The sequence below is a fragment of the Dipodomys spectabilis genome, unplaced genomic scaffold (assembly GCF_019054845.1).
Source record: "Dipodomys spectabilis isolate Male_0828 unplaced genomic scaffold, ASM1905484v1 ptg000286l, whole genome shotgun sequence".
Classification (NCBI taxonomy): domain Eukaryota; kingdom Metazoa; phylum Chordata; class Mammalia; order Rodentia; family Heteromyidae; genus Dipodomys; species Dipodomys spectabilis.
The window spans coordinates 1,200,362-1,215,829 of record NW_024870963.1 but is presented as its reverse complement, the minus strand read 5'-3'; the positions used below and the strand labels follow the sequence as shown (position 1 = coordinate 1,215,829).

Genomic DNA, 15,468 nt, shown 5'->3' with positions numbered 1-15,468 from the left:
GATGGTGTGCGCCCCGATGGATTCCACTATGCCAGCTGCTGCTGATCAACCACCATGGAGAGCCTATGAATTCAACATCTTGTTTACTGTTCCAGTGGTGGGAGTTCCCCACTATGCATTACAGGACTAGTCTCAGAGGAGTGATGTGATCAACAGTGTTTTGTCAGCTATGCTCTTGGTCAACCCACATGGACAAGCTCACCCTGATATCTGGAGACTGGCTACTTGGACTAATACCTCTCACCTTCCCGTACCACTGTTCTAGAGACCTATTCCGCTCCATGGATTTGTATCATTTACTGTGAAAGCTTGTGTTATACATCCATATATGCTGGTGGTTGGGCAGGGTGTGGTGGTTAAGGATGGGGAGGCATTTCATGCCTCTTGCCAAAATAATTGTGTTCTTACTAACTATATAAGTAATTCTGGACATTTTGGAGCACATACAGTGTTTGTTACAATACAACTCCTTATGTTGCCTGTTAAGGTGATGGAACCATGGTATAATGATTCTGGGCTTCAGTTTGCTATTGAGGTTCAAAAGGCTCTTAGCTGCTCCCACAAATTTTTGGAAATATTGGTTGCCAGCATTATTGCTACCATAACTCTGATTGCCAGTGCTGTGGCCCTAACCCAAACCATATATACAGCACAACATGTTAATCATGTTAATACTTTGGCTCAAAATGTTTCTAGTGTCCTTGGGACCCAAGTGTGAGTGGGGGAAAAAGATGGCAGAACATCTAAATGCTTTGGAAACAGCCATGATATATATTAATAATCAGGTATAACTGCTGAAGACTCAGTTAAAAATGGCATTCCATGCTATTTATCAGTACATTTGCTACCCCTTTTAAACATGATGGAAATGTGACTTGGCCAATATCCAGCATCATATTCAAGGAATTTGGGCCCATGATAATTTGAGCTTTGATATTATGCAGCTTCAGGGGCAGGTATTTGATATTGGCCACTCTACCCTAAAGGTAGCAGAGCCTGAAGACTTGGCTGCATCAGTTCTTCATTCCCTGCAGAGATTCACTCTGGAAATGTGTTACAACACTCCTTTTGGTATTTCTTGGACATTTTGCTCTTTGTTGTTTTGATGTTACTTTCTCTGCAATTCTTCCTAAGATGTATGATCCACTCCTTTATCCAGGTCCAGGATATATATATAGTTGCTCAATTTAAAAAATAAAAGAGGGGGAAATGTTGCAGAAGCTGAGGTGCCAGGAGCTGGCAACGTGTGAGCAAAGCCTCCCGGACATTGACTCCAACCCTCTGGGTTGCAAGTACTTTGCCCTTATATTTAAGGAAGTGTTTTTCTTGGTTTTGGGCCTGGGGGCTTGTATGGGAGAGTATGGTAGACAAAGATAGTTTGAAATAGAATGAGGAAGGATGTGTACTGTCCACCCTTGTTGGTGCGTGGGTCCTGAAACTGAAAGACCCCAGACCCACTGGGATGCTTTCTTCAACGGGAGGGCACCCCAAGAACCAAGACTCCAAACCAGCAGATGCAACAAGCAAGAGGATTTTATTAGGCGTTTGCACAAACGGGCTCCCTGTCCAAGGCAGACTGGAAGCCCCGAGCAGCGGTTACAGGCACTTTTAAAGACAAAAACCACAGGATTAGAATAAGACCCTAGACTCCCCAGGATTGGCTCAGGTTAAAAATTATCATATACTCCAGCAATCATTTTGTTGTGTGGGAAGTCTTGTAACACTAGTTGTAAACTGGTTAGCTCTCTAGGGGGAGGCTTCCCTGGGGGGGAGTCCACATAGTTACAGGCTCGTGATTGGTTGACATTTGACCTAGTTTGCTGGGCTCGCCAGATGGTCCTTATCTTGAGTCCCTTGCTGAGAGTTTCTAAACAGGAATTTAGAAGAACATACTCTTTTGTTCTTTATCTATGTTTGCAGACCTTGTCCCTGGGCCTGCATCTGGACTTTGTAACTTTTTAACTTATTTCTGGGAGGGGAAGAGTCAGTGTTAGCACAAGCAGGTTTACAGAAGCAGAATTAGCAGTTAGCATATTGTAAAATGGACATAGCCCCAATTTCAATCTTTCAAAACAATGTGATGCAAGCATTTTTCAAATATAGAAAGTGTATATAGCTGAGGCTTTTGCTGAAATAAACAAAGTTTGCTTTCAGCCTTCTCTCCACCTCCATTAGTCCCTTTGACCCCGCGGAGCCCTTGTTCGTGCTATGGCTGGACCCTGGCAGTCTCACGAACTTGTTCGGCTGGCTAAATCGATGGTGCTCAGATCTCATCGTTTTAAGTAGCAAGGATTATAGGTGTGTGCCACTGGGTCCTGGATAATCATCTATTTTTAAAAAGTGTTCCATAACAGTAATTCCTGTGTAATTGATGAAGTCTGTTAGGAGACCTGTTTTCCCATTACTTTCAGTCACTGGTTCCATGAGGGATTTTTCTTATCAAAGAATTCCCGGATGGTAAATGGCACAAATCAAATGAATGACAGTCCTGAGATCAGAAGAACTGACAGCGACTCCAGGTGGATCAGGAACCCACAGCTGGGGAATGCTGCTGCACCCTCCCTGAGGCAGAGGCTGGGGCTGCAGCCCAGCTGCACTTTGGGGCCAGGCTGCAGGGTGTCTGGGAGCACTGTGCCTCTGCTGCACACAGGTAGGTGCCCGAGTCTTCCAGCTGGGAGGCAGAGATGTGCAGGCTGCTGTAGCGTTCCTTGAAATCCAGTGTTGACTGCAGCCTTCCCTTCTGCTTTGTCCCTGGAGTCATGAAGAATAGGCTGAGGAGGCCGCCGCCAGGATTCTGTCGGAACCACTGCACATTGTACACCGTGGTAGAGAAATTGCACCTCAGGTTCGAGCTGGCTCCATCCTGGAGTCTCTGGACTGAAGGGCTCTGCTCCACCTGCAGCCCTCTCAACCCTGGTGGAAAGAGAACAGCAGGTGCAGATGGTGTCAGAGGGAAATCACCAAGGCAGCTGCCAAGCCTGAGGACACCCCAGGAAATGCCCAGGATGGGGAACACAGCATAGGAGCTTTGTTGCAGCTGTCCCCTGTCAGCTCTGGAGCTCCCTGACCCTGCTTGTGATGGCCCCAACTCACAGCAAATCTGTACCCACAGAAGTCCCAGAGCAGCCCCCAGCCTCCTCCCCATGGCTCCTGGAATGTTTGCTGGGGTGATTTACCCAGCTCTGGAGGCAGCCAAGTCGTCAGCTCACACACACTTCTTTCCACAGGCAACAGGTTCCACCTGACTCACCAGAGCCAGTCAACTCTGAGCTCTGCCCTTCATCTAACAGGAAACCAGCCTCACTGCCTGAAGGTGCACAGCAGCCCCTGCTGTGAGGGCAGTGTAAGGGTCCCAGTCAGAGCTTCCAAAGTGTGAGGAGGAAAGGATTGGTTTTATCTTGACAGAGTCCACCTAGAGAGAAGCTTGTGGGGAAGGCTGTGTGCTGGAGGTTGATGCCTCAGAGAAGGACCTCTGGCTCTACTGTGTTGAGTAGGGCCTTGAGGAGTTACAGAAATAGCAATCCCATTTCTTTAATACAAGCTTGTCAGAGAAGTTGAGAAATAACTCACATGAAAATCCTGAAAAATGACAGTTTTGATAACATGCAATGTGCCTTAATATAAACACAGTTGTGTAAAATTACCAGGACACTGACTGTACAGAAATTGTTTCAACATTAGTTTGGCTGATTAAGAGAAAATAGGACAGACATAAGCTGTTCTGATTTCCTTCTCTCCTCTTCTCTCTCTCTTTGTTTTTCTCAGTCTGGTTGTGGGGCCTGAACTCTGGGCCTGGGCACTGTCCCTCAGCTCTTCAGCTCAAGGCTAGTGCTCTACCACTTGAGCCACAGCGCCACTTCTGGCTTTTTTCTTTTTTGCTTATGTAGTGCTGAGGAATCGAACTCAGGGTCTCAGGCATGCAAGGTAAGCGCTCTACCACTGAGCCACCTTCCCAGCCCTCTTCTTCTCTTTTCTGTCCAGCCCTTTCTCCTACTATCTGCAGGCCACACAGCAACTCTGCCCAGGCCTCACACAACCTCACTGAAGCCAAGACCACGTTCATCATCTGGAGAACTGCATGCTGTGTTCTCCCACAGATGTGACATGAGTCTTCTTTTACTTTCAGGGCTGGAGTTCTTAGTGACCCTCACAGATTAAGCAAGTTTGTGGGCTCTTACTGTTGTAGCAGAATGGGAAAGAAAGTCTTCTTGATAGTTGTTTATTATGTCTAGCCTCTCTGTACTGGCTGAAAGTCTCAACCAATCCAACTTCCTTTAGAATTAAGCGCTCTAACAATTTTTTCCCATTATCTTTAACTGGTTATACAAATTCATCTTGACAGTTCCTAGGTATAATACTATAAACGTTTTAGTAATTCTTCCCATCTCTTCCAACTCCATCTGTTACCTCAAGTTACATAGTTTCATTGTCATATACGCACATTGACAAGTATGACTACATTTTCCCACTTTCCTTCCACCATTATCTTTCCTGCTTCCCTTTGACATCACACCCTCAAATTCTGCAACACAATTCCCAGATTTGTGGTGTTCATTTTGTTACACAGTAAGTTAATTGCTTGAAGGAGTTACACCATTGGAATCTGCATATACCAGCTGTCCTTTAGTTAATTTGTTTATATATAGATATGATCCTATATGTATCTACATATAGTTTTAATTGTAATCTAACTTTTTCAAATGGGAGAAAACAAGCAACCTTAGTTTCTTTAAACCTGAATTATTATATTTAACATAATTTTTTCTAGGTCCATCTATTTCCTTGCAAATAATGTATGAACTAATCCACTAAATCTCAGGCCTATCTGATTTACCCATAATCTCAGTCTTTACACTTGTGATAGAGACAAGTGGGAGCTGTAATATTAATAAATACTAGAGGTAAAATATGTAAAAATCAGGTATCCTCACACCTCTGGATACTGTTTCCTTCAGTAAAATCAATCACTTCATCAACATAGAACAAAGTTGATTTTTGAGAGAGTAATATTTCTCCTCATTTCCAATGACTTTTCAGTTACCTGTTTTGGGGCAAACATCAGAAAATTTTAACCTGTATTTGCTAAGGATTTCACCATGAAGTTCTCAGAAACTTAGTACTATAAACAAGTTTGCATTCTGTATTTCATTTTAATCACACTCTGGTCATAAAGGCCACATTAGAGACCAGAATCTGATCTTTAGGTTTGAACTCTTGAATATTTTCCTCTTTGCTTTAACTGGCATCTGGATGATTGACAAGTTACTGGATCATTCCCTAGGGCCCTGATTGCCCTGATTGCCCTGATTATAGTATCTCTCACTGTCAGAAACCTCTTTCGTTTTTTGTCATTGTGGGGCCTGAACTCTCGGCCTGAGAGCTTTCCCTCAGCTCTTCAGCTCAAGGCTAGAGCTCTACCACTTGAGCCACAGTACCACTTTTTCTATTTATGTGGTGTTGAGGAATCGACCCCATGGCCTCATGCATGCAAGGCAATCACTATACAACTGAGCCACCTTCCCAGCCCCAGAAACCCTTTTCTGTGAACATTAACAATAAGGCAATATTAACAAAAGAAAAGGGAGATATTCTCAACAATTTGTGCATACATAAGAAAGCATATATCCTTGGACAGTAATGGAAGACTTTGGCTTCACTTAGAAATTTTGTTTATACTTTAACTCTCTCCATCTGCTGACTAGAAAAAAAATATCAACATTCCACACCAGTTACAAACAAACTCTGATGAGTAGGCCCTATGAAAGCTGCCACTTGGGCATTCATAAATCAGATTGTATGTTACATAAACCTGAATGACTTGGCATTCTGGAAACTATTTTGGAGAAAGTCTCCTTTGAGCCCTGTCAAGTGACCTCATTAGGTACTGTTCACCAAAAGTTTTCCAAGAAAAGTACAAAGAATTAACTTTGATTGCATTTGAGAATTAGTTTGACATAATTCATTCCTAAATGACATTTAATTAAGAGATCTCCAGAAATTTCCAAGGCAGACTCTCCATAGATAATGAATACTCATACCAAGGCATAATGGCTCACACTTGTAATATCAGTCTTAGGTTGTAAATATAGGAGGATTTTAGTCTGAGGTCAGTCTAGGCAGAAACATGAGATTCTATTAAAAAAAAAAAACTGGTGCAAAATGCTGGAGGTGTGATTGGGTTGTAGTGTGCTTGCCTAACAAGCATGAGGGCCTGAGTTCAAGACCAGAATGCCAAAAGGAAATAAATGAGAGCTGGCCCAGGATCCATGGACCAAGCCTATATTTTCATGAACAGCATTTTCTCAACAGCATTGTGGACATGACTGGAACCACTATCTTTGTAGTCCCTTGTTTTCTCCTTTTAAGGTTATTTTGTCATGTTAATAACAGAATCATGTTTCTATTTATAGTCTTTACTTAGGTATAGACCTTGGTATAGGCTTTGCTTGAGTCAGTGATCACACTGGCATAATTCACAGCCACTGTTGTGTTACAAAGTAAAAAATCTGTTCCATTTATAATTCAGTGCTACTGCTTGGGAATTCCAAAGAAGTAGATGGTCCCAACTAGAATAGACAAAGTGAATTTTGATCAATAAAATCAGCCCGGTTAATTGTTATAAAAAATCTATTGATGAAAATTTAAGCTAGAGCTGGGGCCACTAAAATTACACAGAACACAATTCAAACTGAATGTATAACATGGTATAATCTTCAACTGTGCCAACCAGTTGTCATGGTTTTGTAGAACAAAAATGAGTACATGAATTTATGCAGTGTATTAGAATTCAATATTCATGAACAGATATGCACAAAACATGTTTGTTGTTCTTTATATTAATTTTAAAACAAAATTAGGACTCTGAGAAAATAAGATAATTATGCTGTCTGTTTTTCTCTGATGGAGCTCTGCCTAATTTATTATTATGTTCTCAATGTAGAAATAAAAACCAAAGCCATGTTAAAATGAGAGGCAAAAGGAGCTCTCTCTCCACATCAGATTCTATTTCACCAAATCCCTGACAGTTATAGGTAGATATAATTCAGCTAAGGGGCCTGAGATGGGAAGAGCATCATTGATTATGAGAGCTTAGTGCAATCACATATATGGTTAAAGAGAGATTGACAAGAAAAGAAGAGATTCCAGTGCAACCAAGGAGGCAGAGTCAGGAATGATGCAGCCACAGGTTGAGAAAAGGCAGCAACCATTAGAGCTAGAAGAGATAGCAAACAAATTCGCTCCTGCTGACATCTTGATTCCAGCCCTGGAAAATGAATTCCAACCTCACACTTTCAGAACTGTGAAGAAAAAAAACGTATTTTCATATTTTAAGATTCAGAAGAAAAAGAAGAAAGCAGACAACTATGACCAAGATCTAAAACTTAAATGTGTATGAGTCTGAAATACAGACTCTCTACTATACCAGACTCTGAGTTTGGATTGTGCACACTCTGGGTACATAATTGTGGTTTGTTTTCTTTTTCTTTTTTCTTTTTGGTCCAGTCGTGAACTCTGGGCCTGAGTGCTGTACCTCAGCTCTTCAGCTCAAGGTTAGCGCTCTACCACTTGAGCCACAATGCCACTTCCAGCTTTTTTCTTTTAGCTTATGTGGTGCTGAGGAATTGAACCCAGGGCCTCAGGCATGCAAGGCAAGCGCTCTACCACTGAGCTAACTTCCCAGCCTGTGGTTTGTTTTCTTATCACCTTAAGAAAACACAGCAGATACGACAAAACTAACAGGACTTAAGAAACAAAGAACTCCCGCTCATCTGGTTGAACCACTACTAAATATCCTCATGCTGCTGATCACAAATATGGTATATAACATGTGAACACTGTTATATATTACAGACTGTGGTAGACAATTTGCTCCAGAATGAACTTGTGACTTTGAAATTATGTAATCATTTAATCACAATCAAAAAAAAAAAAAAAAAAAAAGAACCTCGGGGAAGGGAGGGAGGGAGGGGATGGTAGGGGGAAAACAATGGAGGGGGTAACAATGTTCAAGAGGAAGTGTACTCATAACCTCACTCATGTAACTGTAACCCTCTGTATAGTAGCTTTACAATAAAAAATAAATAAATAAATAAAAAAAAATAAAAAAAAAAAGAAAGAAGCAAAAAAAAAAAAAAAAAAAGAAAAAAAGAAAACACAGCAGTTAAGCCAATGAAATTATATCAACTATATTTTAATTTTTTAATTTTTTTATTGTGAAAATACTGTACAGAGGGGTTACAATTACATGGGCAAGATAATGAGTACATTTCTTATCAAGCATTGTAGCCTCCTCCTTTGTTTCCCTTTCCCATCCTTTCTCATCCTCCCCCCCACGCCGCCCCCCACCAAAGTTATAAAGTTCGTTTTCGACATAATGACTTGTATATCTCATTGTTGCAATGAGTCCACCTGTATCCCTATTTAAATGATTTATATCAACTATTTTATAACCAAGAAATAAAGCAAAACAATATAAGCCCTGGTTTCCTTCCTACTCACAATCAATCTTGGGAGAATTAGACTGACCAAGAGTAGACTTGCTTCTGTGGACCAGGAGCTAGTTTTGTAGTGAGGGAAATGAGAAAAGCTGGGGCGAGGGGGGGGGAGGTTGGGCTACAATATTGATCTTTCTTGTTGATAACTAGTATATTTCAATGACACTGCCTATAAGAGCAAGTCAATTCGCTGATAACTAACATCTACAATTCAGCTAGCAGAAACTCTTCTCCCTAAAAGAATCTTCAATTACATTCATCCTTACACAGAGATGGAAAGAACAGAGGATCAATCATTTACAAGATAATTTTTATTGAATTGTCAACAACACTAGAGGATGTGTTCTTAAAAATTTTAGGATAAAGCCAGGTGTTGGTGGGTGATACCTATAATCCTAGCTACTAAGTTGGCTGAGATCTGAAGATCGTGGTTCAAACCAGCCCAGGCATGAAAGTCCATGAGACTCTTATCTCCAATTAACCACCAGAAAACTGGAAGTGGTGATATGGCTCAATTAGTAGAGTGCTTGCCTTAAGCTGAAGAGCTGAGGGACGGTGCTCAGGCCCAGAGTTCAAGCCCCATGACTGACAAAAAATTAGGATAAAATAAATAGCTTGGTCAAAAATTGAGGATAAAGCAATAATCCACTGCTATGCGATGAGTAATGTAGATGATAAATGATACATATAACTCTTTATATAATTAGAAATATAAGGTGACAATAAATGGTATGCAAGGAGTAAATTTAACTATCTTGAAATAATGGAGATTTATTGAGAATGACGAATAAAAATATTTTTTAACTAAATTGTACTGTGAATCAAGGATTACAACATTACATTATTGGGTGAATATAAACAATAAATGAAATACTACAGATGTCTATCCTTTTACTAAGTTAGTTTTTTGATCATTTGAGAATATTAAGAACACAAAAAACACTAACTTGAGAAAGATTGTAATACAGTGTAATATTATTAGCTATGGTCCTTATATTGTACATAAGATCTGTGCAATTGTTGATTGTACGTATCAACTTCTTTGAATCTATTGACCAAATTCTCCTAACAGATAATCTGGATACAGAACTGTCCATTTTAAATTTTGATGTTTCATTTAATTAACAGATTTTGTATAATGGTGCATCAGAGAATTAACATGAAACGTTCAAAAGATTCCAATTCCATGCACAAGAGACAGGCAATATTTAAACTAGAATTTTTCATATGGAGAAGTTTAATCGTGAAACTAATAAATGAATTTCAAGAAACTATCATGCTAGGTACTATTGGCTCACACTTGTTATCCTAGCTATGCAAAAGGCTGAAATCTGAGGACCATGGAAGAGAGTCCATGAGTCTCTTATTTCGAATTTCCTACCACAAAGCTGGATATTGAACTGGAGTTCAGTGGTAGAGCACCAGCTTTGAGCACAAAGTTCAAAGTGGGTGCTCAGGCCCTGAGTTCAAGTCCAAGTACTTGCAAAAGAAAAAAGAAAAGATAATATCATTAGTTCCTTTTAACAATCCATTAAATGTCACTTTAAGATTGCTGAACCTGAGGATGAGCCTGGATTTGGCATGCCCAGAGAAGTTGGGAAATGAGACCTATGTTCCATCACTTAACTTAGCTCTACCCATTTTTTTTACCTCATATAAAAATACTGAGTACATAGAGAAGCAATCACTTCACAAACATTCACCCTACAAAAGGTTCTCAACTGCCAGTGTCTCCTTCAACCTAATCTTCTTATAAATCCTTAATTTCTGTGTGTTCTGCTACTTTTTTTTTTTTTTTGTCGGTTGTGGGGCTTGAACTCTGGGCTTGGGCGCTGTCCTTGTGCTTTCAGCTCAAAGTGAGTACTGCTTGAGCCACAGCGCCACTTCCGGCTTTCTAGTGGTTTATTGGAGATAAGAGTCTCATGGACTTTCCTGCTTGGGCAGGCTTTAAATGGCTATCCTCAGATCTCAGGCTCCTGAGTAGCTAGGATTACAGGCATGAGCCACCAGTGCCCGGCATGTTCTGCTACTTATAGACAGACATTAAGCAAATGCTGTGCTGGAAGGGCTGTGGTGAAGAAAAGGGCTGGCTGCAACCATGGTGGCAGGTTTGAGGATGGGCTGCAGGTGCCTGGGGAGCAATTTGTACTTGCTGCACAGTAGTAGACAGCTGAGTCCTCAGGCTGGGTATCTTTGATGTGCAGGGAAAGGTGTTTGTCATTCTTCTTCAATAAGACTAGGAGTTTTCCATTTTCATTTCTGTCCCGATTTGAACGGATGTCTATAATAAGCTGGGGACCCTGTCCTGGTTCTTGCTTGTACCAAGGGAAGTAGACTGAGGCACTGTCGGTGTAAGTACAATTGATGACACAGCTGTCTCCCTCCTGCACACTCAGGACAGAAGGACTCTGCTCCACCTTCTCTCCTTGGCTCAGCACTATATATAGAGAAAGACAGAAAGGAGATAGTTAGGTCAGTACTCTTCAGAATGGTCTTTTCCTACAGTAACTATAGACAGTTTGGATAACCTGATCTTCTCCTGGATATCTAAAGAAATCCCCACTAATATATGGTTTCCCTTAATCCTCAACTCACAGTGCAGCTGCAGCCACAGGATCAGGAATAAATTATGAATCAATCTCTTCATTTTTCTTCCCAAGTAGAATCAGTTGAAGACTTAAGATCTCCTATCTGATGTCACTTCTGTTACCAAGTTGTCTCCCTTTCCTGAGATGCCTACATAGCCAATAAGAAAAAGATTTGCTTTTGTCTTTGGCCTATTCATTTAGAATCCACTAAAATGAACATATTGTATATCTGCTGAGTTTCACTGCCACCTTGTGGTCAAACCCCTAACTACTGAACTCTGGTTAAATGTATGGGTACCTAAGCCAAGCCAACAACACAAAACAGCAATAGGTTAAGTAAAGTTAAATAAAATGTCTTGATAAAGGAGTAAATGTACATTAAGTATGTAGGGATCAACATTGATATTTTGTCGCAGTTGAATCACTTTTTGGTAGCATTAAGATTTGAACTCAAGGTCTCATACTTCCACTGAAATGTGTGTGTGTGTGTGTGTGTGTGTGTGTGTGTGTGTGTGTGTGTGTATGTGGGTTTACATCAAACATTATAAAGGTCCTTTAATCTTACAAATTTATATGTTTTTCTCTTTTTCCATCAAAAACCATTCACATCTACGCTATCTCATTGTGTTTGTGAGAATAATTTTAGGGAAACCTAATATTGTCTGTGTCTGCAAAAAGAAATTGATCCTAAAGAACTGACCATAATCAATAATATCAGAAAAACCAAGATGACCTCATTTCAGGAAGCGATGTTATGCTTAGAGTCCCATGAGTTGTGGGAAATGAATCTAATCCCTTATTCATGATTCACAGACTTAAATATTTTAGAATAGCTGTGATGATAAGCCTTAAACTCAACTCAGTTTAGAATTCACATTTCCGTGCGCACACACACACCACACACATTCTTATATGAAATATATAGAAAAGTACATGCATGAGATGATTATTGTGAGTGTATAACATTTCCCTTTCAAAGGCTTTTGTTCTCCTTCTCATGTCCTATAATGGAATTCTCAAATCAATCACTGGGCAATGTTTTCTCTGCTTTGAGACAGATATTTTAGGACAGTATCATACTGTTGAATCATGGCATCCAGGTAAGGATATTTTTAACACTTTGATGGACTAAGTTTCAGGAAGCCAATACATACTGTCATCTCAGTTTCCTTCACCATTTGACTGACAATATTTGAGGTTTATTATGTCGCTTTCCTGCCTTCAAAGCACAGTCATTGGGATAATGAATATCATTATTACTTTTAGAAAAGTCGTTATAAATTATACAGTGGAGAGGACAACACTGTCCTCTTTGGCTCACTATCCAGCAGCCAGTAGAATATCCTTAGCTCACTCAAGTCTCCTTTCTTGACCACTGTGTCACACATTTACACAAACTGGAACTCCATTGTCGAAGCTCAATGGACTAAGACTATTCCACATTCAAGCAGCAGAGCTCAGTTTTGGGCGTTTCATTATAACAGTTTCTCCTCACTCAGCAAATGGCTCAGAAAGAATGAGGCAAGGAGAAAATTCTCAGGAGGAAGTGAGGAGTTGGAATTTCTTTCTATGGACCCCTAATTACTAGTTATTTCATACCAGTATCTTGTACTTTCTTTCTACCTTTGTAAACTGAACACTGAGCAAGATCTGACCATTTATAACCATCTTTTATACTGTTTAACAGAGAATAATGCTGTTTGAGCGCTGTGTGAAATGTGGAGTAGTATAAGGGCTGGGTGAAATTGTACTACATCATGGACATCCAACACCATTTCATGTTCATCAATGAGCCAGTATGTGTGAATTCTCTCTAATCATTTTTTAATGCTTCTTCAGAAGCAGAAATAAATAATCAGGGTGTGATTTTTCCTGGTTTCATCTTTCTCTAATGTAAATAATGGGTGGTGTAGATCTCTAAACAGTAAAAAAACAAAATAAAATAGAATTCTGCACAGAAGTAGTGGGACAAAGTATGAACTGAATCAGCAGTGATACTCACTAGACCCTTTGTTGGACTATATGTACTATATGTACTATATGGACACTATGGACTATACAACTTAGGAAGGGAGAGGAGTTGGGACGTAAAAAACTGGAAGAAAATGAAGATAATGTACTCATTATTTAACTTGTGTAACTGTAACCCCTCTGTACATCACCTTTACAATAAAAATTAAAAAAAATAAAATGTAACTAAGTAATAAAGGTCATCACAACTAGTAATATATGGGTGGACTCCACAGTCTGAGCATGGGTCAGTAGAATGCTCTATTGTGATGATGTATTTATTTTATTGGTGTATCCACATTACAGCAGACCCTTGACATCTGCAGGTCTGTGGTTTCAAGCAGACTGTCATTGTGGAAAAGCATAAAATTTCAGAATGCACAATATTCAGCATTGTATTATAGATGCTTGGTTCATCATTCTCATAATGCTGCCATGACCTTTGCCTTGTTTTATGGTACTATTTGAATACAGGGAGCAGAATTACACAAAATTAAGGGTAGGAAACACTCAGCAGATCTCACAATGATTTAAATATATGTAATGTTATGTCCTTTGGGGCTAAGAACTTTTTGAAACTCTTTAATGAAATGTAAAGGGAAAGATCACTACCAGACTTATTCTATGAAGTCAGCATAGTGCTCAAAACCACATAGGGACCCATCAAAGAAAGAAAACTATAGACCCACCTCTTTGATAAATGTTGATGAAAAACTCCTCAACAAAATTCTGGCCAACCAAATTCAACAGCTAACAAAAAACCATATATTACAATCCAACAGGATTCATTCCAGGTTTGCAAGGTTGGTTCAATATACACAAGTCAAGTAATGTAATTCAACACATTAACAGAAGCTAGGACAAGAACTGCATAATTTTGTATGCCAACAATGAGAAGAGCAATGCTGAAATCAAGAAGTCAATTCCATTTGTAATAGCCTCAAAAAATTAAATACTTGGGAATTAACTTAATCAAAGATATGAAGGACCTCTATTGTGAAAACTTTAAAACTCTGAAAAAAGAAATTGAAGCAGACTTAAGGAAATGGGAAAAAAAATTCCATGCTCCTGGTTGGGAAGAATTAACATATTAAAATGGTAATGCTGCCCAGAGCAATATACAAATTCAATGCAATACCCATAAAAATCCCAACAACATTCTTCAAAGAAATAGAGAAATCAATGTAAAAATTCATGTGGAATAATCAAAGACCCAGAATAGCAAAAACAATCCTTAGCAGGAAGAACAACACTGTAGGAATAACGATATTGAACTTCAAGCTTTATTGCAAAGCCATAATAATAAAGACAGCTTGATACTGGCACAAGAATAGGTCTGAGGACCAATGAAACAGAAGATCCATAAATGAGCCCACAAACAAAACAAAAGGTTGGAAGAAAGACAGACTCTTCAATAAAGGGGTTTGGAAAAATTGTCTGTCTAAGTATAGAAAACTGAAGCTAGTTACCCATATATCACCTTGCACCAGAATCAACTCTAAATAGATTGAAGACCTCAATGTCAGGCCAGATACTGTGAAAATATTACAGGAAGGGGAATCTGTAATTTAGCCAAGGGCCTCATATCTAAAATATACTTAAGAAAGAGCTCAAAAAATTAAAGCTCCCCAAAACAAATCATCAAAGAAACAAAAAAATCAGTTATTAAATGGGTACAGACTTAAAGAGACATCTCTGAGGAAGAAATAAGAAGGGCCAATCAACACATGTAGAGATGTTCAACATCTCTGGCCATAAAAGAAGTGCAAATCAAAACAATATTGAGATTCCATCTCATTCCAGTTAGAATGGCCATTATTAGGAAAACTAACAGTAACAAATGATGTCAGGGATGTAGGCAAAATGGAACCCTATTACATTATTGGTGGGAATATAAACTTGTTAGACTACTCTGGAAAGCAGTATGAAATTTCCTTAAAAGACTAAACATAGAGCTTTCCTATGACCCAGCAACTCAACTCCTGTGCATTTATCCAATGGCCAACAAACCAGGCCAAATTAAAGCCACCATCGCAGTCATGTTCATTGCAGCATTGTTTACCATAGCCAAAATATGGAATCAACCTACCTCAGTAGATGAATGGATCAAGACAATGTGATACACACACACACAAACACAGACACACAGACACACAGACACACACACACACACACACACACACACACACACACAATGGAATTCTATTCATCCATCAAAAAAATTATATTGTACCATTGGTAAGGAAAAGGAAAGGCTTGGAAAAAAATCATACCAAGCAAATAAAGCCATAGCAAAATAAACGTAGGCTGCATGTTTGCTCTCATTTGTGGCATCTAGAATGTGCCTATAAATCTACAAGTACGTACACAGAATG

General features: G+C 39.5%; 2 gene segments (V, D, J or C); both read right to left on the bottom strand.

The window, feature by feature from the left end:
* Positions 1–2,524: 2,524 nt before the first annotated feature.
* LOC122126619 lies at positions 2,525–3,165 on the bottom strand. The segment is given in 2 exon segments: positions 2,525–2,913; positions 3,094–3,165. Coding segments are annotated over 2 exon segments (441 nt in total).
* Positions 3,166–10,525: 7,360 nt separating this feature from the next.
* On the bottom strand, positions 10,526–11,142 carry LOC122126618. The segment is given in 2 exon segments: positions 10,526–10,932; positions 11,091–11,142. Coding segments are annotated over 2 exon segments (459 nt in total).
* Positions 11,143–15,468: the final 4,326 nt, after the last annotated feature.